Below are 25,048 nucleotides of genomic sequence, written 5' to 3'. Positions count from 1 at the left end.
GGTAAGGTAAACCAGTAACAATTGACAATAATCTTCTTGGGATCTGGAGTGTTTTTTGTTTTAAAGAGTGAATAATATCATTTCCTGATTTGTAATTGGTTTCTTCAACTCAAAACTGTCATTCTCATTTCTTGCAATAACAGTATCCTCATCACCATATTTACTGTATTTGTTGGGATACGATACAATACTAATATTTTTTCCTGTCCCAGAACTTATGACGAAATATTTTTTCCATTTGGTCATATGTCCCAAGACTTAAGAAACAAAATAAATTTGCATAGCATTTGTGCTTGCCCCCCCCCCCCCCAACACACACACACACTGCACGTTGCAATAAAATAGATAAATGCTTAATTGATAATAAAAAGAAAAAATCTAACCTTGTGTTGTTATCATTTATTCCTTTTTTCAACATGAACATTAAAAAATATAATATATCCACGAAATCCGTATAAGTGGCATAGGCTTCCATACTGTAGCGTGTATCAATTATGTCCAATACCACACACCACGTTGTTCATTGACATGAACATTGAGAAACAATTGTGTGTGGTTGTGCTCATATATTTGAACATGTTATCCAACTGAAAACTGGAGCCAATAAAATCGCAAACAAGAGGGAAATGGTGAACCGATAACTTGAAGACGGCATTCATGCATGACACGGTGTTGGGTGCAGAATAATCAAGATTGAATTATATCGAGGACTATTGTATGACAGTATCTCGCAAATAAAAATCTTCATTTGAAAACACATTTACTTGAGTGCAAGTGACAATCTTTTCACATGTTCGGGTTACAAAATATCCTTTCTAATTACCCGCAGACATCAATGCTCCATTGTATTAATTGTAACCACAAATGCCAAGCACATATAAGCCCTGTTGGTGAATAAACATGACTGGCAGCATGCAGTTAACTCCTCCTTTGAACTTGCCAGCAGGACATCAGAGACAAAAGGTTATTTTTATTACAAAGCAAACCGATCTCAGAAGCCAGCTTTGGTTACTTTTTCTTTTAAAAGGATATCAATACAAAGGTTATTTTATAGCAAAGAAAGCCGACATCTAAAGCTGACTAGGGATTCTGTGAAGTGAGCCGATTTTTTTTGTTTTTGAATATACAAAGACGGCCAAGGTATGGAAGCAAACTTGAGTTCCTTTTCAACTGTATTCACGGGAATTTTGAAAATAAATTGAAATAATGGAACAAATTTTAAAGTGAGACGATACAGTGCTTTATGCACGGATGTCGATGACCCAGCATCACCCAGAATATTTGGAGAAAATAAAATCATGTGATGAAATCATGAAGGCCAGAAGAGAAGCAAACGATTTCCAAACAAGAGGGAAATAATCAACCGATATATTGAAGACAACTGCCATTCACACATGACACTGTGTTAGGTGCAACCTAGCCAAGATTAATTTATATCCAGGTCTACTATATGACAGTATCTCGCAAATAAAAATCAGTATTTGAAAACACATTCACTTGAGTGCGAGTGACAATCTTTTTGCCAGTGCGGGTTACAAAAGCATCATTACTATTTACCCGCAGACATCAGTGCACCTTTGTATTAATTATGACTACATATGCCACATACGTAGAAGCCCTGGTGGTAAATAAACACAACTGGCAGCCAGCAGTAATCTTCTTCTTTGAACTTACCGACAGGACATCAAAGACAAAGGTTATTTTTATTACAAAGAAAGCTGACCTAGGGAGCCAACTTTGGACTTGGAAGCCGAATTTTGTTAAAGGATATCAATACAAAGGTTATTTTATTGCAGAGCACGCTGACCTCAGAAGCCAACTATGGATTGTTTTAAGTGTGCCAATTTTTTATTTTTTAGCTTTGAATATACAAAGATGGCCGAGATATGGAAGCTAACTTTGGTTTCTTTTTCACTAGTATTTATGAAAAGTTTGAAAATAAAGTGAAACAATGGAACAGTTTTTAAAGTTACACAGTATAGTGCTTCTTGTGTGAGCATCGATGACCCAGCATCACCTAGAAGATTTGGAGAAAATAAAATCATGATGAATTAGTGAAGGACAGAAGAGAAACAGATCATTTCACCGACAATATGATCATTAACATGGATGAAACTCTAGTGTACTTTGATCACATTCGTGGATGGACTGATGATAAGATGGACATATAAAGTGTGAGAATTAGCAAAACTAGTGCAGATTTGAAAAAATCAGACTTTTGTTCTTGCTGTTTCCACTTCAGGTGGTGTGTTGCCTCTAACAATTTTGCACTGCATGTGAAAGCTAACAAAATATTCATGTACCAAAAGAATAGATCACACCTGTGCAGGATAAGGGTTGTGGTGATGAGATGCTGCTGCAGTGGATTAACAAGTTTTATCTCAAGTACACAGTTTTATATTTTTTACATAAAATTTCAGTTGGAGTGCATTTTCCGACATGTAATTTTCGAATGATTTAAAAGGTGTCCCACAAATTACATCTTAAAAAAAAACTGATGTGTCCCAGAATTAACAGTGCACAAAAAATTTACCTTTAAAATTAATTTATCATGTCCCAACAAATACGCTGTCCCAACATATACAGTAAATACAGTGCATACAATATCAGACTACCATACTGAATATGTTATGAATAGAAAACAGATTTACATGTAAAAAAAATATAAGCATGGTTCAGATAGGTATATGATACGAAGAAATAAGAATGGTTCACACATCCAGAATAAATATATAAATGAGTATGATTCCTAGAATCATGATACACAAAAAAAAATTATGGTTCACATATGATAAAAAGATAATAAGCATAGTTCATATAGGCACATGTCCTTGTTAATGTAACACAGTGTATACTGCCTTTATTTAGAGTTCAGAATTCATATCGCTATTCTTTGTTGTCTGGAATTCTATCTTACACATCCAGTCATGTAGTAACGGATGCACTGGCATTTGAATTTAGTTTAGTAGCTATGCTGACACACTGCAAGTCATGCCATTACCATTCTGGTTCTTCCAGCCCATCCGTCCAGCTATAAATATACCAAGCTGTTCATAAAAAGAAATAAACTGAATGCAGAGAGGAACTGCATAAATTCATGCTGTCATATTATTTTACATCAAAATCGAGTCCTCGGCGATGAATTATAAGAGACTAATAATTTTCTAGAGTTTTAAATCTGAAGAATCAAAAAAGTAGATGGTATATTGATGGGAGGCTTTTAAAATATATATATATATATATATATATATATATATATATATATATATATATATATGAATGATTACAAAATTGATTTGTATATTGTTTATCACTTGCCCCTATGGCTGTAGTAAGTTGTAAGAGTATTGACACTACAGTGGCCCCCCTCTTATGCGGTCACCCTTTTTGCATGGGGAAAGTGGCCTTATAAGACGGGTGGCCTTTCCATGGGGGACTAAAATTTTTCTGAGAAGTATATGTAATGTACATAGTAAGATAGCTTCATTTTAATGTAACATTAATTGTTTAAAAGTTCTTCTTGTCTTAAGAATAGACATTATTTCAACTGAATATACATTAATGGTTCTTATTCTTGATGGAAGCATGATATGTGAGCGGGTATTTTTGACATGCACAGTGCAAAATCATTCCAAAAGATCGTGTGAATCTTGGTTCATACATAATTCTCTTTCCATTTTCTCCACCATTTTCCCACTGCTGCTGAATAACCTCTGTATCGGTTACGACATTGTTTATTCGAGTCTTTTCAGCATAAAATTGTTTCATTTGAGTCTTTTCTGCATAAAATTGTTCAACAAGCCCCCTTCCTACCCCCGATGTTGTCAAGTAGAATAACCAACTTTCTTCTAAAGTAATACAGCTCCTTTTATGTGATGACATGTTAATGTTTGGTATTGAGTTTTTTGGGATGTTGATAACTATGTGATTCAAAAAATTTGCAGAAGAAACTTTTGAAGAGTGGATGAAATGCCTTCTTCGTAAAGGAAGTGATATAAATATTATCATGTGATTTTTCAGTCTTCGTCTGGTACCCTGTTTTGTTCAAGGCAAATTTCTTTGTGCATTTTAATCCACAAAATCTATATTTAGCCAATGCTGACACTGTTATGATCTTGACAATTACGTCTGGTTGTAATTATCAAAGAGAAGAACTGGACAGATGTGTGAAGCCCTAAAACTCCATCACAGCATTGTTGAGCCCATTTTCTGTAAATGTTGGCTTTTATAGAAAATGATATAATATTAATCTTAGTGGTACATGTACATTAGCCAACACTTCTTTCAGCAATAGAAACCTGACTTTGGGAGAAAGGTATCGATGGTAAAGATAATCTGATTACTTACCTAATGATATGACCGATCCAGTGGCCTAGTGGTTAGAGCATCTGCCTTGAATGCGGGAGGTCGTGGGTTCGCGGCCGAGTCATACCAAATACTTATAAAAGTTGTACTAACAGCTGACTCACTTGGGACTTAGCATTAAGAGGTTAGTGTTAAATCTGGTCAGCCTGGTGTCAGGATAATGTGACTGGGTGGGACATCATGCTATATGTCTGTGGCATGATGCCCCAGTGCTAGACATCACTCTAAAGTGCCACACAATATGACATGAACTTGTTAAAGCTACGTTAAAAATCCAAATCACACACACCTAACGATATGAATTAATTAGTGGTTCTGAACACATTTGAAATAAAAAGTGGCTGCTTGTGAGGGAACATTTTACATTTTCATGCTAATATGCTGGCCACTGGTTGCATTAGAGTGGTGGCCATTTTTGAGGGTACTTTTGAACACAACGTGTTGGTAACAAGGGATTCAGGCCATAAGAATCAGGTGGTTGCTGGTTAGGGGTCTGTTCAAGAAAACAAATCATTGTACTTTATGGGGCCCTGAGTGGCCGAGTGGTCTAAAGTGCTGACCATTCCGGATCACTGCCATCTCACCTATGTCAGCATGGGTTCGAGTCCAAGGCATGGGTATGTGGGAAAGCCTGCCAGTAGCTTCTCATGGGTCGGTGGTTCTTCCCTGAGTTTTCCAGGGTTCTTCCTCCACCAGTTATACTGGCTGGCATGAATAGCCTATCTTGTGCTGAAAAATGACATTAAACCCTAGAACAACAACAGAACAACAACATTGTACTTTACAAGATCCAAGTGATCATGGTTTTGCATAAGAAAATATGTCTCAAATAAATACCAAAAAAACGTACATGACCAGGTGTAAAGTACCAGTGCACATCGTGAAATATGGGTATCTTGCAGCAAGCTACCTATGACCTATGTATTGCCCAGTAACAAAAAAAAGAAAAAAATATGAACTACGCTTGGTAACGCTGTATGCATCAGAGAAACCATTTACCCAAATAGTTGTGAAGCATTCCCAAATTATTTTCTTGCCTTATTCCATGACAACTTGCCAGACATTTTTAAGGTCATTTCTTGATTGTCATTGACTTTTCATATACTGACTTTCTTTTATCGACACAAGCTTTAAAATGAGTTTCTGCTGTGAACGTTTTTGTCTGATGAATAATTTGGTTTATAAATCAATGTTTTCTTTTAAATTGAAATTTTTTCCTGTTTAGCATTAATTGCAGTCTTGATCCCACCATAGGGGTCGTAACTTCTACAGTAAAACTGGTAATGGTGACAAATGAATAAATACAAATTTCCTTTAGAAAAAGACCCAAACCTTTTTTTTACACAATCATTGAGATTTAAATGTAATAAATTGGTTATGTCTTCGACATGTTCATTAAATTTCTGCTCAAAAAGTTGGAGAAAAGATTCCCATGTGCATCTTTCAGTCAAAGAAAATTGCCCATCACTATCGTTATCAACATCATCAAAGTCATCACTAATTCCAATATCACTGACACATTTAATACATACATAATTTCTTGGGGGCTCTGAGTGACCGGCGAGTAGTCTAAAGCACTCACCATTCTGGATCACGGCCATCTCATCTCTGTCTGCGTGGGTTCGAGTCCAAGACTCGGCTAGCGTGGGTACGTGGGAAAGCCTGCCAGTAGCTTCTTGTGGGTCGGTGGTTCTAACCTGGGTTTTCCAGGGTTATTCCTCCACCTGTTATACTGGTCGCCATGTATAGCCTATCTTGTACTGAAAAATGGCGTTAAACCCTAGAACAACAACATAATCTTTTGCAATCTGGTCAGTTTTTCTACAATTTTGTAATTTATCAACAATTTTCAAGCTACATTAGACTGGAAAGCATGAGGATTCACCAGTTATCAGTACTAGATTTTGATATAAAAGTAAACAATTTTGTTTATTGATTGCTTTTTGTGCTGCTTGTAGTATACAGTAAACTTGGCTATGATTTATGAACAGCCCATACTCTGCATGCCTTGCCTATTTTGACATCTACGTGCCCTCTCTACATCCCATCCTTTATTAGCTCTGCCAGGTAAACCATGAAAAATAGAATTATTTCTTCAATATTGTTTTTCAACATTGACCATTGTTTTTTTCGTTTGCTTTATCCAATTCCCCAATTTCAAATTTTGATCCCAATATTCTTTATTCTCCTGCTGTATGTTATGGGAAAGATCATTAACTTTTTGGTTGCATTCATTGAAAGTATTGCTTGTGGTTTTCAGTCATGTTAAAATACTTGTCAGAATGTTGTCAATATCCATTAACGAAGTGCAGTTGTAGGGTTATTGACCCTGATTGTTCTAGAACCAGATGTTGATAGCATCGTTTGTCTCATCACAGCCCCTCTACTGGGCCCCAGGAAAGGGTTTTGCTCTTCACAACCACTAATAGCAAACTCGTGACAAGTAAATGCTTTAAAATAACACAAATTCCTGATCTTCCTATCCTTAACACTTACAACCTTGTCTTTACCTTTCTTGGTTGTACAAATGTGCCATTTCTAGTATGCCATTGTTCAATATTTAAAACTATTTTTCAGTCTATTTTGAGGTCTCTATCACTTATCTAGCTTGACATGTGCAAGATGGCATCCAACCAGTCGCTACATTCATGTGTGTGATTAGTGTTGAGCACCACATCAGTTCATTGTAAGATAGTATTCTTTATTACTATTATTATTGTTGTTATTATTTATTTATTTATTTATTTTTAGTAATCTTACCAAGAAAGAGTTTTGCTAATTATTTATCACAAGTGCAGAAAAAATGGGGTTCACATTATGCATGACTAAAACTAACAAAGTTCATCTATAAGCTCTCCTTTTTGAAGAGAAGCTTTAATCTGTTTCTAATAACAAGCAGCTTTTGTTGTTGTTGTTGTTGTTCAAGGGTTTAAGGCCAATTTTTCAGCACACGATAGGCTATACATGGCAGCCAGTATTAATGGTGGAGAAGAACCCTGGAAAACCCCGAAAAGAACCATCGACCCACGAGAAGCTACTGGCAAGTTTTCTCACATACAAGCAGCCTTTAACAACACACTCAAATTCTAAAAAGTCCTGGTCATTTGTGCAGATGCTCACAAAGTGCACTGGCCAGATATTTTGAGCTGCAAAGATTGATGTATTGTTTGCTAATGCCAACATGGTCATATGAACACGTGGTTTTCTCCAGAAGATTTCTTATGTTATCAAGTTGGTCCTATATGAAAAAAGTGACAATCTGACATTGATTATGGCTTCTATATAAACTACTGTTAGTGGTACTCCACCTCAGCAGAAAATCACATTGCCACATTTGTTTTTCCTTGGTCCTATATAATTTTGATTATTATGGGTTTAATACCATTTTTCAGCACATGTTTGCCTATATATGGTGGCAAGTATATATATATATATATATATAGACACACACACACACACACACACACCTGGAAGGAACCACCTTCCAATGGAAAGCTACTGGCAATTGGTCATCCTAAGACCCAGACTTGCACTGCCAGCATTTTTGTATGCTAATAGCTGGGTTGATGAAAATCCTCCCTGTCCTGTGGGTCAAAACTCCTGACTGCATGATGCAAATCACATGCTACATTTTAAGCTGACCTCATTTCTTATGTCACGTGTATGTGTATACACAATGTATTCACTAAAACACTATCATAGCAAACTAGCAGATAGCAGTAATTACATCAGCAAGCCAACATGGTTTCCATTCCTGAAACAGATGAGGCCTCTTAAATTATGATAACATTCATCTAAAAAATCTATTAAGCTTTTTGTTACCGAAATACATTTTCCATTTCAAATAATTTGTCAGCATCCAACAACAAGTTAACTTCTTCAGTTTGATTAAAATCTGCACTATTTAAATGTAAGTACTGAATAAAGTTTTGATTGAAGTTATACAAATAATTTATTGTTGTATGCCGAAAGCATCTGTGTTGCAAGATTTGTCCACAATGCTTAGGTGTTTATTCTCACTTGTGTCCTAATTTTTCTTTTTATACATACATGCATTCATTGTATTCTTGCATTCATACCTAAGGTCCATATAAGTTGGAACACCGCTCCGGTGGCGTAGTGGTTAGAGCATCCGCCTCGGATGCGGGAGGTTGTGGGTTCGATCCTTGGCTGAGTCATACCAAAGACTTACAAAAATGGTACTAACAGCTGCCTCGCTTGGCGTTCAGCATTAAGAGATTAGTGTTTGGACTGGTCGGCCTGGTGTCAGGATAATGTTACTGGGTGGGACATCATGCTACATGTCTGCAGCATGATGCCCCAGTGCTAGACATCACTATAAACTGCCACATTGCAGACATTGTAGCGATATGACTGAAAAATTGTTAAAGCTACGTTAAAAATCAAAATCACATCACATCACATATAAGTTGGAAGTTTTATAAACTTTAAACACGATTTAAATATAACATGATCAAATTATCTTAATACTGATATGATTATTATTGAAATTGATAAATCCATTAAAAAGGTGTGAAGGTTTGCAAGTAAAATTCATAGTCACACCATGTGATCAGTTTGTTATATTTGCAATACACCGTGAACCTCAAATTGTGTTTACAGTAACTCTACATGGAGAATGACTACAGCCATAAACTTAAGATCAATTTTGCTTAACAGATAAAGACTTATATCATTATGAAGGATTTGTGTCACTAGTGAAGTGATAGATGGATCATGGATTACTATTGCGTTCACTGGTACATGTACTGTATTTATGGAGACATTTTTTACTTATTCCATTAAGTATACAAACTGTATGTAAAATACAAGTGACATACAAGTGAATAGCTTAAACTTACGCTAATAACGAAACCTGTAGAAACCTTTGGATGTCTGATGCCATTGATCAGAAGTTATCTTCAGAATCATGCCCCACTACTTGCTTCATAGATGACTATTATACACAAGATGGTCATGTAGTGTACAGTTCATAATTCTCTTTTTTGCTGTAAATATATTTTTTGCCCAGAATATTTTGCAAAATTCATATAATATCCCAGTATTTATGTGGGAAATGCACATGATATTATCTTTACAACTCTTTTCTTCAGAAAAAGGATACAAACAACATGAATGATTCATCATATTAGATGGTTGCTCATTTTAATAGAAAGTACATAGCAATCATTAATTAAATATCCCTAAAACATTATTTCAGTCTCCTGTTTTGTTAATATTGATGATTTTCATGCATGTCATAATCCCCTATTTTATGTTTTGAAATCCCTGTTTTTGAAACCACATGCACCATAAAATCCTACTACTTGAAAACTGTGACTGGTAAGCTTGATGCCTTTACAGCCACACATTTGCTCTATTAAATATGTGCATTTAAAGTACATAAGAGGGTTTTTATCTTTCATAATTAAAATTAAAAAAAAACCTTGAACACTGTTATGATATTTTTAAAAAATTATCATTGAAACAATATAGGCCCACCTGTATATATCCTTCTTACTTGGGCTACTAATTTCGAATTGTATTTTTGCTAGTTGCATTATGACCAGTTTATTTTACAGAAATGCTACCAGTCTTGAATTTCACAGTAAAAGACATCCTTGAGGCATGGCAAGCAGTTGAAGACTATTTATTAGAAGAGCTTTCTCCAAAAGAACTTTTGACTTTCTTTGAGATGATAGATCTTTTGTCTGCAGAAGAGTGTGAAGACATGCGTCAAATGAAAAGAAAGCAAGTGGCAGAAACACTCCTACAAAAGATCAAGACAAAGCTTCCAGAAGCATTTTCATCTTTTCTTAATGTTCTGAATGAAACTGAGCAAGACGTAATATTGCAAGGATTGAGGCAGAAGATAGAGGGGACACATGACCCACAAACCATAACTCATGAGCAAGAAACTAATGGTATGTTCACATTTAGTAATATTACTTAAAGACTATAGAAGGCGGACTGTAAGGTCTTATAGAAAGTAACAGTAACAAATTGTAAATTGGCTAGCCTACACGCCCCCAGTATGCTTTTCTACCCATATATTCTGTTCATATTGATGTTTTTTGTTTTGTTTTTGTCCTTGCTCATTGTCTAAGCAACAGTTCCTTCTGGAGTGTGGTATTTCCAGTCTCTATGTTACTAGAGGTCTAATAAATTCACAAGTTTAAAAGTACCAGTTTGCAAGTTCAGTATTCAGAATTACTATCAAATGCCAGTGCAACAGGAGGTCAGTTGACTTCAGGCATGTAGTGATGTCATGCATAGATTATGAACTGCTAGTTTCTTTTGCTGAAAAGTTTGATACTTTTCCCACATGGAACCCTGATGTAAGACTGTGATTCATGCACACATTTTGTTCCCGTGCATTTTTATTTTTACGTAAAGGATTCACATAATGCGATCATGATTTATTTAATATCCAGTGCTTTGGATGAGGAATGGCATCATGTATACTATGAGCATGGGCATAGTTTGGTTCCCTGCTTCATATGCTCCCATATGGGGGATGCACTGCTATATAGCAAATACTTGTTACAATGTATGGATCAAACATAGTAATTTGAGATACTATCACACATTCAGCAAAATAATACACATGTTTTACATGAGCGAAAATAGCTTCACTATAAGCATTCTTATTTTAATGAATCCAAATATATTTCAGCAAAGGTGGCCTATATAGTCTGCTATACCCTGAAAATGGAGCTGTTCAAGGATGGAAACATAATGCACAAGACAGAGTCTGAAATTAGAGCTTGTTTTGACACAGGTTGCATTCTGTTTGACTATAACATGAAATCACAATGTTTGATGTGTGAAACTGGAAGTATACTCATACATTTAAAGCCATTGTGCAAGATTACAGAGAAGGGAATGCGATATTTCTTCTACCGTAATGGAATTAAAAACTTTGTGTCAGATTTATTAAGGAGAAAGTGCATATTCTCATCTCTTCCTGAAGGTGAAATGACCATACATGTAGAAGTTTATTGTGATGATAAAGATTCACAGTTTCAAGGTAATGTCAAAGCTGAACATGCATTTGTGTATTGTTTTGTTACATAAAAGTAGATGACACCCAGATAAGGTTTAGAATAGGTCAGTACATTAGAAAATAAAGAAACAATTATATTGTAAAATAAAAGCAATTAAAATTAACATGTGTTAACTGTAACTTTTTCTTTGGCTCTTTATCACTTGAATTTTTTAAATATGTTTGATCATTATCGAAGAATCAAAATTGAAAAGTCCATCTCAGGTAATATTTGTAGTCTATAACATAATGTGTTCCAAGAAGAATATTGTATTAAAGCCTTTGAGTAATCATGGCATATAAAGACTATTCTGATGATGTGGATAATATTATGTTGTGGTGTTTCACAATAAATTATATTGTAATAGACCTTTTAATATACTCAGTTTTTTAATAAAAATTGTTTATCTTTTATTTTTAATTTTTAATTTTAATCATGGCTTTCATATTTAGGTACAGATGGACAATGTACAGATTATGGACCGCTGAATTTGCAAAATAGATTTTTAGTGACAGATGATCCACAAATAATCAAAAGGAATCTGAGTCTTCGGTATGGTGACTTGGTGGAAGAAATTGACCCATGGTATTTCAAGAACACATTTGTAACTAGAGAAATTTTGGACAAAACTTTTTTTGAAGAACTAAAAAGCCTTAAAAGAAGAGCAAGGGCAGAGCACTTCCTGGAAAGAATTATGGATGAAGGCAACAAAGCAATTGGAGCTTTTATATTTGCTTTAAGGAACGATGAACATGATGACCTTGCTAACGATCTTTGTACTGTCAAGGAGAGTGCATCGCTATTTGAAGATGAGAGTAAGACTTTTAAAATACAAAATGTGTTTGAGAATAGAAAGCAGTTTTTCTAATGAATGATATAATTGAAGAGTGTCACTATCATACTCTTTTCTTTTCACTTCTAGGTGGTTTAAGAACAACATATAGGCATTCTATTTCACTCCCAAATTGGACTTGGCAGCCTCTGATGCATAAAGAATCATTATGGGATATGGAAAATAAATTGTATTATGGCTGCAGGTCCAAGGACAGGGCAACATAAATGGAAGCTTGTGGAGCATGTTTGCCATGTCAGAGACCATATTTTAAATAATCAGATTTTATTTACCAGAAAACAGGTGACAAATAATACAAATATTTTCATTGAAGATACTGTAATTAACAGGGAGCAGATTGAGAGTGTGTATTGGAGTCCATCCAGAACATTGGAAGAAACTATGAAACTGAGAAACTGAATATTAGACTAAAACCCATAAACCTTGATGACCTCTCAATACATTGGCATCAGAGTGAGATCATACTCATATCTTGGTATATAAAAAACCTGTTGAATGATTTTATATCAAATCAAGTACAAGTCAGCAATTTCATAAAAATCTTTATATACATACAAAGTGGGACAAGAACTTATAAACAGAGATGTGTGATTGAACAGACTGAAAATACATAGTCAATCACAAAACAAGTTATTCACTGAAATAACATCCAATTGAAATCTGTATAACTGTCTTTCATTTATGGTGTACTGTAGGTCTAGTGGACAATACTTTGACCATAGATGTTGAATATTCAGCAACCCATGCCCAAGAGTCCATGCTTTATTCGTGCCAGTTGACAGCTACAGTTGAAAGAAATGAGGATGGTAATGTACTTCATTCTTTTTATTATTGTATAACATCAATGCTTTCTTTAGAACATGAACGCAAAAGAGATAGAAAAGTTACTGTATTCAAAAATTCTGTGTACCCACTTTATTACTATTTCAAATTTGACAGGTAATATTTTGTGTTTTTTATCACCTCAAATTATATTGATTGTTATTACAGGTAAATACAGGAAAATATTGTTGTCATTACTCACCCCAAAATGGATGAATTATAGTGGGGTTTTACCAAATGACTTCATATGATATCTACCTAGACAAAAATGACAAAATAGTGCCAATTTGACATCGAGTATGCTCACAACAGCTGCTGATATGAAGATCTTGTTCATGGTGATGAATATCAGAGATGATTTCATTGCTCTGCAAGTAAAAGGAAGAAATGCTCTTATTTTGAATTAGCAAAAATTAATTTTGTCCAGTAAAGAATCAGTGCCTTTGCTGGGATATTGTTCTCTTTTAAGGACCGTTTAGCATGACAGGTTTGGGGTTCTTCCCCTTCCATATAAATTCAAACCAGAACTTTTAGAAAATAAGATTCATACATTTCAGTGGAATAAGTCACAAAAAATGGCGAACGTTTACACCTTAGTGATTCAAATAAATGATTTTGTAAGCTGCAACTGAACAAAGACACTCCTTGAAGATTGAATATATATATATATATATATATATATATATATATATATATATATATATATATTGAGTTCTCTTCCTCTCTCAGATGAAGTTATAAAACCATTGGATTATTACATTTTTCAGAGCATATAATTATTTAAGTGACTAACACCAATTGCAATTAAACCCTACCATTACAAGACAAGTGGTATACTGTGTTTTATGTCATGGCTTCTGAGCTGCAACATGATGACATATTAGAGGACACACAAGAGCACTAGATGGTCCCATTGCATTGTTGCATTCTCTTTCGCTAATGCTGTCTTCTAAAGAGTCCTTTCCAATCCAACCCTGCCATATGCCTTCCAGGTCTTTGAGCACCAGGATACTATCCTTTGTGGAAAAGCATATAGGGGCCTAGAGTAAGTCCAACACTCTTCTGCTTCCCCTACTTAGCTGTGAAAAAAGGCTAGCATGGAGATTTTCCCAGCAGGTAGCCAGACAGTGGCAGGTTTGGTCAGCTCACTAACCCATGTTGTTTCAATATCTAGCTACAAAGTGCATTCACCTAGTTGGTAACTTAAGCATCCTGCCATTAATTCATAAACATTGCAGGTGGGGATATTGATGGGGATATGGACCAGCAATCCATCAAATCATTTGAAGGTATGGATCATAAGGTGTTAACTCGGGTTACTGTATAGTTACATGTAGGTATGGATCATAAGCTAACTCAGGTTCCTGTATAGTCACATGGAGGTATGGATCATAAGGTGTTAACTCAAGTTACTGTATAGTCACATGTAGGTATGGATCATAAGCTAACTCAGGTTAGTCAGATGTAGGTATGGATCATAAGCTAACTCAGGTTACTGTATAATCACATGGAGGTATGGATCATAAGGTGTTAACTCAAGTTACTGTATAGTCACATGTAGGTATGGATCATAAGCTAACTCAGGTTAGTCACATTTAGGTATGGATCATAAGCTAACTCAGGTTACTGTATAATCACATGGAGGTATGGAGCATAAGCTAACTAAGGTTACTTTGTAGTTACATGGAGGTATGGATCATAAGGTGTTAACTCAAGTTACTGTATAGTCACATGGAGGTATGGATCATAAGCTAAATCAGGTTACTGTATAGTCACATGGAGGTATGGATCATAAGGTGTTAACTCAGGTTACTGTATAGTCACATGGAGGTATGGATCATAAGCTAAATCAGGTTACTGTATAGTCACATGGAGGTATGGATCATAAGGTGTTAACTCAGGTTACTGTATAGTCACATGGAGGTATGGATCATAAGGTGTTAACTCAGGTTACTGTATAATCACATGGAGGTATGGAGCATAAGGCTTCAATTCTGGTTCAATCTGGTTTACATGTCAAGCTCTTTGTAGCAGGAACCTTTAGACTTCTAATGCAGGAGTTTCTTTCATGTACTGCAGAGTTTTCTTGATACCAAGACATTAAAGAACTCAAAAGTCAATGATGATTTCACTTTTGGCACAACTTTGCCACCTCGACAAGGAAGCATTATTAGTTACATTGAATGCTATACTGTAGCACTGAAAGAATCTTTTGAGGGCAGATTTGTTTGATGTGGTGTCTTTATTTGGTGGATTAACCTATCCTGAGGCCTCTCGTAATCTCACAAGCCAACAACAAAGATTGCTTGCTATGGTAAAAGGTCCAGCTAAATTAGGGCACAAACATCCCAGGCAGGTTTCCTTCCATCACTGAATTTGGCGTGACTTTTTGGTTGATATATTTTGGCATTTTAACCTTGGGATATCTTAAAAACACAAATGCCCGAACTAATCCTGTTTAATGCAGCTTGAGCTGCAAAGTAATCAAGCAATAAACAATTAACATCTTAAATTCTTCTCAAATTGCATTTTATCACACATAGTACAGGCTCTAATCCATCTCAAAATCTTCAAGCATCAAAATTTAACCAGCCATAGGAGGAGAATCAAATTATTGATAATTGATTAATGCTTATTGAGCTCATTAGTAATCCAGCTGTGCTTAACATTATTTCTGATCAAAAATAGCATTATCCATGTTAAACTTTAAATACTAAAGCCAGATGACTCTACCAACAAAATCAAAGGGATGTTGTTATAAGATTACTTGTAATTAGCAGTTAGATGGTTTTAATGAGCTTACACCAGATCACAGGCATGTGAGCACATACATTATTTCCATAAATGTTATTACACTGATGTGAAAGGAAATGGGGGAAAATACATTTTTCATAATAATTTTGTGACATGCGAGATTTCTGTGAGGGTCAGGAGACAACCTTAATCTTGGAAGGAAAAACATAAGGCTGGGAAGTTCACATGTATGCAAAAGCTACAGCATTAAGAACATTGCCTCATTATGATATGATGGCATGTTAATGTTAATTGAATATGTAGCATCCTAGTTGTCTGTTGATAAAGCAGGTCTGATGACTCGAACTAATGTGAATGAAAGTTGCATCATTATGAACTGATAACATGTTTATGATAAGCAGACTTAATGATATAAAGTAATACGTTTATGAAAATTACATCATTAAAAATCAGGAAGGTTATGACATTAAGATATAATAATATTTTTATGCCAATTAGAAATGTACCCACTAAGGGTTATTGCAATGTTTGATACTATGTTCACTAAAGCATTGAGTTGCCGCTGTCTATCCCCATTTAGGAAATGTATTGCAAGTGGGATAGTCTACTGGCAATAGATCACCTTTAGTGACTGTCCCACAGAAAAACAATTTGTAAATGAGACCTAGCCACTACTGAAGACTGTCCCACAAAGAAACAATTTGTAAATGAGATGTAGCCACCATTGACGACTGTCCCACAAAGAAGCAATATATAAATGAGACATAGCCACCAGTAAAGACTGTCCCTTAAAGAAACACTTTAATGAGACCAAGCACTACTGAGACGATTCCAGTGGCCTAGTGGTTAGAGCATCCGCTTCGGATGTGGTAGGTCTTGAGTTGGATCCACGGTTGAGTCATACTAAATACTTACAAAAACGGTACTAACACCTGCCTCACTTGGCGCTCAACATTAAGAGGTTAGTATTAGGACTGATCGGCTTAGTGTCAGGATAATGTGACTTGGTGGAACATCATAATATGTGTCTATGGCATGATGCCCTAGTGCAAGACATCACTATAAACTATCACAGTAGACATCATAGTGATATGACTGAAAAATTGTTAAAGCTATGTTAAAAATCCAGATGACACCCACACACAAACCTAACCATCATTGAAGACTGTCCCACAAAGAAAGAATTTGTAAACGAGATGTAGCCACCATTAAACACTTTGTAAGTCTTGGAAGGCTGTTCCGCAAAGAAACGCTTTGTAAATGAGACTTAGCCACCTAGGAATACTGTCCAGTAATGAAATACTTTGTAAATGAGACATAGCCACCTTTAATGTCTCTCCCACAAGGAAACACTTAATACATGAGAGGCATCATTTTACTTTTATTAAATTAGTGTTTAGAAAGATATACAGTAATTTCAAGGACCCATAAGGCACTATTGGATGAAAACTAGGTAATATGCCAGTACCATTAAAATGGTCTCCACTTCTTGAAATGAATTCTAACTCTCTTGATGTCTACCATCTACTTATTACCTCAGTAGAGTGCATCTGTATTATCTGATTTCATATGAGTTTGTAAATTGGCTTTACGTCATCAAAATCCTGGAAGAAATTAATTATGATTGAGAGCCATGAATGCTAATAGAGTGATCATGCATAACATTGACTGAACTTTTAAACCCTCAGTAAACCATATTAACCATTTTGACCAAAATTATGGACTACATGTCTACCTGAATGTTCGGGTTTGATCAGACTTAGATTATATGTGTATGTGATGGAGGTTTTTATTATAGTATAGAAAGAGAACAAAAGAGAGTTTAAACTTTGGTTCACTATTATAGGTCAATCTTGACTGCTCCCTGTTCACAATAAAGATATATTCTTGGTAAATCTAATGTGAGCAAATGATGGAGGGTATGGTGCAGCAAGTATGACCTTTTGACGTATGATGTGATCAAAGGCCAGAATCTAAAATAATATTAAAACTTAGGATGATATTTCATATGTTCAGTGTAATTGGGATGAGATTTAATACAAGGATTAAGGTCAGTGTGCTCAATAGGTATTTTGAATGCTATTTGATATGCAGATTAAGGTCAGTGTGCTCAGCATGTATTTATATACTTAGGATGGCATTTGATATGCAGACTGAGGTCATTGTACTTAGGATGTACTTGTGATGATATTTGATATGCAGACTGAGGTCATTGTATTCAGGATGTACTTATGATGATATTTGATATGCATACTGAGGTCGTTGTATTCAGGATGTATTTTTTTGATATGCAGATAATAACAGTGTACTCACTATGTTTATTCAGATATATATTTGGTTCTAAAAGAAATTTATGTTGATCTGACATCCACTATTACCGCTGCAGTGTCTCCTTTTAATGTATTGTTATCACTGCTTTCCTAAATTGTACACGTTATTGTTCATGCTTTATAGAAGAAAAAACTTTTTTCATGCATGAGAAAAATAAATGTATATGAAAAAGCAGGAGTGACAGCCTGATAGTCTTGTATAAAAATTCATACACAATGTCTTCCCCAAAATGATAATAAACTTGTTAAACCTTATTTTTTCTACTTTTAAGAAAGGAGAGATATTTTGTAAATGAGAAAACGTAAATTTTGGGAGCCAAGCCACGATCATGTTATATACGAGTTTGTGTTATAATGGAGCATGCTGTAGCAGGGTCATATATATATATATATATATATGTATGTATATATATATATATATATATATATATATATATATATATATATATATATATATATATGTGTGTGTGTGTTTGTGTTTTTGTGTGTTTTCTTTCTCTGATTTGAATTATGTCCTCTATTTCTCAGTATGTATTTAACATTTGGTTTTAAGCAATGCTTTATACTAAGTTGAAATTTAAACATTTTAGTTTATTAGAAATATATTTTGCACATGTATGAAATTTATTCTATTTATGCCCATTGTATTCATACTTAAACGTATATGTCTGGATGGAGATACATGCAGTTTGTTTGGCCATATAACTTTAAAAGTCGACATTCTAATTACTTTTAACTAATTGGAATAATGAGGTTATAGTCTTGTAAGTCATTAAAATGCCTAATAAACTACCACTTAATCTTTTTTACTTTCTGAAATTTCTTTATAAAATGGCAGTCAAAAAGAGACTTATAAAGTACTTTGAAACAACCCCCCTGTAGCATGTACATGGAGAAAAGGCACAAGTAACTTCATACCATACTGTTCATCCTAATTGCATTGTTGCCAATTAGACATTACTCTAACTTTTCATAGACAACACATTAAAGCATTAATGTCGATATATGAACAAACTAGACTCTTCTTTCAAACCAATCAACACAGATAAGAAAACGTATTGCTCCATGCCATGAGTACTTCTATTTTTAGAAAAAGGGATTTTCTTAAAATAACCACTAACTGTATAGCGTCCTTACAACAATCCATTATAAGATTGCAAATGTATGCTTTTATTATTTTCCTATATCTTTGCAGTAGCATCAGGCATATTTGCTTGTAATACACTGTTATTGAGAAACAGAAACACCAATAACTTATATAACCTTTTGACATGAATGGTTCATAATCTTCCATATTAGATTTCGATGATGGTTTATTTGACCAAACCAATGCATTACTTTCAATACCAAACTGTGGCCTTGACCTCTCTGAGATAAGAGCATTTGGAATAGCTCTGTCTTTATTATGTTGTTGTGTTTTTTTTTTAAATCTGTGGCAGTCAGAAATATAACGTGCCCTTTCTTAGAATAAGTGCAGGAAGGAAAAACTACGGATTTCTGATGAGTCTTATTAGAAGCTTGATTCCTAAACGTTGTGCAGATTGAGACTTGGAAGTACTCTGTGAGACTGGGCTGAATTTTGACCACAGTATGGACGACAGGAAGATATAGTGAAACTTTGTGAGTTAAGAAATAATCATCAGCTGTATGAGCAGCAGCATCTAAAGTTTCGACCTTGTGGTCGTCAAAATTGGTCTTGACATTAGTATAGATTTAATTATTGAACTCTTCAGCCTATATGAGCTGGCTGAGGCTATCATGGTCTTTTATTAAATTTCTTGGCTAAGCATCGTCTATCAAGTAGTACTTTTTTCCGATGTGGATTGCACATATTTTCTACATTTCCTTTGTCAATGTGGCTCAAGTACCAACTCATAACCCTTCAGGATATATTACTTAACCACATCCTAATCAGCGCTGTGTTGTGCTGTTAGTCAAATATAGATATAACAAGTGCTGCCAGTATGTAAACTTTGTGACACCAATGCCTAATGCTTTTTGGCAATTTTCTCCAGGTTGAGCAATTTGCCAAGTGAAGAAAATATTTTTCAACTTATTTTTCTCCAAAAGAGGGTCTATTTCTGATAACATCTAAACCTGAATTTGTGTGTAACTGGAGGACATGTACTATGCCTGCCAATACTAATTTTATATATATGTTCAGTTGTATATTTCTCTCATCTCGCTATCTCACTTGTGCTCTCTGATTTTGAATTTTCATCATTTCGTTTGGAGGCTGAAGCTTTTCTCAACTCAGTTTGCATCTGCTTTTTAATTGCAATAATTTCCTATATGAATGTGCTAATCAAATCCAATGTACTTCCAATGTACTTCTACACCAAAAATTATTTTCCACTAATATTGAATCAATGCATTCTTTATCTTTTGCTTCGTTAAAGAAGCCCTCGCTTGAGCAAGATCATAATGTCTGGAATACTGGAGCAACTCATCTTATTTCAAGGAATCTAACCCTAATTGGGTGTGCATTAAAACAAGATTCTCCACTTTAGATGACACTGTGAAAACTTGTTGGTTTTACTAAAGATTTCCTAAATATGTGAAGTAATTTTAAAAGACCTGATCCTTAGAAAATTCTGAAACAAAGTGAATTTAAATTTCTAAAGCATTTTTAATTTCCCAAAGATATTTTAAAGAAATTCATATCCAGGACAAGTGCCCCCAATTTCTATTATGACTCAGTAAACTTGAATAGAAAAAATGAAACCTACAGGTTAAGTAAACTTCAGCAAATATTTTATTTCCCATTAATGGAAAGTGAAAATTTTAAAGGAACTTGCAGTATTGAGAATTAAATCTCAAACAGTTCAAAAATTAATGTCACATGTCTAAAAGTATAGAGAGTTCCAATTCTAGCAGCGAATGTGCTGATGTGCTAATGGTCTTGGATAAATTAATATCATCCAATTAATTCTGAATAATCTCAAAATTAGTGATATAGTCAAAAAGTCAATGATCACATTGTAATTCCAAGGAATAATGTCAACAACAAAAATGATTCCTCTTAAATTAAAGCATAACACAACTGAAATTAAAGATAGGAATAAATGTTTCTGATGAAAACAACCTTATATAAAAATAATCAGTTACAATAAGATGACCAGGATATGGGTCAACAGTTCATTTCTAGAAAATTCTAAGCTGTTAACAAGGTCAGTTATTCTACTTAAAGTTTAGCAATCAACATAGCAGCCATTTTGTAGACCATATTTTTTCCAAGGGAAAAAACAATGTATTGAACTCAGATAAGCAAGTTGTTTACAAATGATTATCTTAAAGTATCATCTACAATCATGGACAAACATTAAACAAGCAATATAGACGTACATAATACCAGATCATTTGTTTCCTATCTGATAAGTATTCCACAATGTCTTGGATGCAAGGTAGTTTAAATGTCACTTCAGTTTCCTTTATTCTTTTGATAGATTTCTCATTTAAATTGTTCTCAGTATTTTAATCCTTTTTTTTGTTTGCTATGCAGAAGAAATTTTGATAGGGGGAGAATCAGTATTATAATCCATAGTTACAACTGTTTTAGTCAATTAGACATTCATTTCATTTATTTCCATACTGTGTAAAGGGTTTGACTGAGAATGAAAATCAGCGGTGGCATTTATAACATTTGTTCTTAATGTCTTGACACCATTAAGTTAGATTGACAAATTGCACAACTTGCCAGATAGAAAATCTTCATATTTCCTTAAGACTTCTATTTGCCTTCTTGAGGACAATATTTTCTTCTTCCACTTTATTCATTGATGCTTCCTTTTAGACCTCTTCTGATATGTTCCAGTCTATTTCTCTCATCCTGTTCTTATCTAATTTTTACCAGATCAACTATTATTTTCCACACTTCCATTTCAGATTCTTGTTTTCATATCATAACATATGCCGTTAGTTAGTCCTCTTTACATGGCCTATCCATATCTACTACTGTGTATTTTTCCTCCCTCAGTTATACATTCTATGTATTTCTGCTTAACCCTTCGATTCGAGATTTGGTGTGACATTGCCACTTTCAAAATGTTTAATAACCATACACTGTGGAAGCACCTAAAATGGCTTTTCCTTTCTTGGAAGGACACTAAGTCTCACTATATTGATTTTATGCTGCTGTAATTTAATGCAATCTTGCCTTGCTTTGCTAAAACTGCAATTTTAGCTGGGGTAGTTCTTAGTTTTAAAATATTTGGTAATTGCATCTTGGACTAGATAGCTCTTTGTGTGGTTGGTGAGTTAGTATGAATCAAAAAATTATCATCGTATAAATGTAGTAACACCTACTACAGAACTCTGTCGGTATTATTTTGGATATAAATACACATAAGTCATTTTGTAAGCAGAATGGATATAGCAGATTTTATTGTTGATGTGACTTGACACTTTTGTTTTCGTCATTTATATTTTGTTTTTTTTTTGTTTTTCACTGTTTCATATAACCTTGTAGGTGCAGAGGGACAAAAGAGGAGATTAAAGGATGGCCAGGATGGAGCTGCATTGAAAAGAAGGCAACAAGGTACAAGCAGGACATCCTATACATTAAGCTATTGTTTCTATATGATTTCAGAAAGAAGATAATTGTCAGAAATATTAATGGACATTGTAGCAACTTTGTGCACCTAACTTTTCTTTCCCCTTCATATATAATTTTTTTCCCATAATGTAACATATGTCAGTTACCTTTTGAACAATGTAATGCCAACCTTGGTCCTCTTGTTAACAAGTTTTATTTGTTTGGGATGTAGATCTCACTAAGTTCGTCTGTTTTTAAACATTTTTACTTTTTTGGCATAACTCACAAACCTTTACATCAATCAGGGAGCAAAAGAGGATATTTCTTATCTAGATGTCTGCTGTTTCAATTAGTTTCAGCATTTTCGTAATTATATAAGAAACAAGAAACCTGTGATAATGAATTCTGAGCATGAGAGTTCCTTAATGAAATATAAGCCTACATATCTAATAGTCTACATTGTGACATTGTATTTAATACTGTTTTATCTTGTTACGGTTCCACAGTATGGAATATGAAACCTCTCATTAAATCCTACATTCTCACAGCCAAACTAATAGCCCGTAATAAGATCCCCACATCAGTAAAGAGACTATGTACATACAGTGCAATAGATCCACATTGTTTCTTAGTCAAATTAATATTTTCTGATACAATACCTAGAAATGTTAAGACTGTGTAAATAAAATGCTATAAATGTTCATTGTATGTAGCCAGAAACCAGTTATGGTATTTTTGTTAAAATGCAAGTAGTTTTGATGTTTGTTTTCATTTATATGTACTAGATATCTCTTTGAGTTAACATGCAATTGGTCAGTATGTATTTTGGCACAATATGTCTGCCTTTGCTCAAATAAAATTTATTAAGTGATTTCAATCTTTTGCTTAATATGGTCTTGCCGTTCTTTGCTGGTCCTTAAGAACTTGTTGTGGTAATTCTTAGTGACTATAAACATTTTGTAATTGCTTCATGGACTGGATAGTTTTAAGTGTGGGTGGTTGGATTGCATAAATCAACAACTATTACCAGAGAAATATATTATTTTCCCATTACAGAACTCTGTTGATATTATTTTAGATTTAAATACACAGAAGTCATTTTGTAAGCAGAAGACTGGATATAGCAGATTTTAAAGTCCAGACCATTATTCCTGTTGTGACTTGAAACTTTTGATTTTGTCATTTGTATTTTGTTTTTCTGTTTTTCACTGTTTCATATAACCTTGTAGGTGCAGAGGGACAAAAGAGGAGATTAAAGGATGACCAGGATGGAGCTGCATTGAAAAGAAGGCAACAAGGTACAAGCAGGACATCCTATACATTAAGCTATTGTTTCTATATGATTTCAGAAAGAAGATGAATGTCAGAAATATTAATGGACATTGTAGCAACTTTGTGCACCTAACTTTTCTTTCCCTTTCATATATAATTTTTTTCCCATAATGTAACATATGTCAGTTACATTTTGAACAATGTAATGCCAACCTTGGTCCTCTTGTTAACAAGTTTTATTTGTTTGGGATGTAGATCTCACTAAGTTCGTCTGTTTTTAAACATTTTTACTTTTTTGGCATAACTCACAAACCTTTACATAAATCAGGGAGCAAAAGAGGATATTTCTTATCTAGATGTCTGCTGTTTCAACTAGTTTCAGTATTTTCGTAATTATATAAGAAACAAGAAACCTGTGATAATGAATTCTGAGAATGAGAGTTCCTTAATGAAATATAAGCCTACATATCTAATAGTCTACATTGTGACATTGTGTTTAATACTGTTTTATCTTGTTATGGTTCCACAGTATGGAATATGAAACCTCTCATTAAATCCTACATTCTCACAGCCAAACTAATAGCCCGTAATAAGATCCCCACATCAGTAAAGAGACTATGTACATACAGTGCAATAGATCCACATTGTTTCTTAGTCAAATTAATATTTTCTGATACAATACCTAGAAATGTTAAGATTGTGTAAATAAAATGCTATAAATGTTTATTGTATGTAGCCAGAAACCAGTTATGGTGCTTTTGTTAAAATGCAAGTAGTTTTGATGTTTGTTTTCATTTATATGTACTAGATATCTCTTTGAGTTAACATGCAATTGGTCAGTATGTATTTTGGCACAATATGTCTGCCTTTGCTCAAATAAAATTTATTAAATGATTTCAATCTTTTGCTTAATATGGTCTTGCCGTTCTTTGCTGGTCCTTAAGAACTTGTTGTGGTAATTCTTAGTGACTATAAACATTTTGTAATTGCTTCATGGACTGGATAGTTTTAAGTGTGGGTGGTTGGATTGCATAAATCAACAACTATTACCAGAGAAATATATTATTTTCCC

The 25,048-nt window shown here is 34.2% G+C and overlaps 1 protein-coding gene across 1 annotated transcript in view; it reads left to right on the top strand.

Annotated features, from left to right (window-relative positions):
* The window catches only part of LOC149788757 (uncharacterized), a 144,660-nt gene extending 119,979 nt beyond the window's left edge, over positions 1-24,681 (top strand). Inside the window, exons 15-21 of the mRNA XM_089973548.1 lie at positions 9,948-10,289; positions 11,042-11,395; positions 11,864-12,226; positions 12,960-13,070; positions 22,639-22,707; positions 23,934-24,002; positions 24,506-24,681. Coding sequence (XP_089829674.1) covers positions 9,948-10,289; positions 11,042-11,395; positions 11,864-12,226; positions 12,960-13,070; positions 22,639-22,707; positions 23,934-24,002; positions 24,506-24,681 — 1,484 coding nt within the window. The remainder of the gene's footprint in view (positions 1-9,947; positions 10,290-11,041; positions 11,396-11,863; positions 12,227-12,959; positions 13,071-22,638; positions 22,708-23,933; positions 24,003-24,505) is intronic.
* Positions 24,682-25,048: the final 367 nt, after the last annotated feature.

Source organism: Sinohyriopsis cumingii, chromosome 11 (assembly GCF_028554795.1).
Source record: "Sinohyriopsis cumingii isolate HCF-2022 chromosome 11, ASM2855479v2, whole genome shotgun sequence".
Classification (NCBI taxonomy): domain Eukaryota; kingdom Metazoa; phylum Mollusca; class Bivalvia; order Unionida; family Unionidae; genus Sinohyriopsis; species Sinohyriopsis cumingii.
Note: the sequence above shows the minus strand (reverse complement) of the source record. Positions and strands in the feature narration are given on the sequence as shown.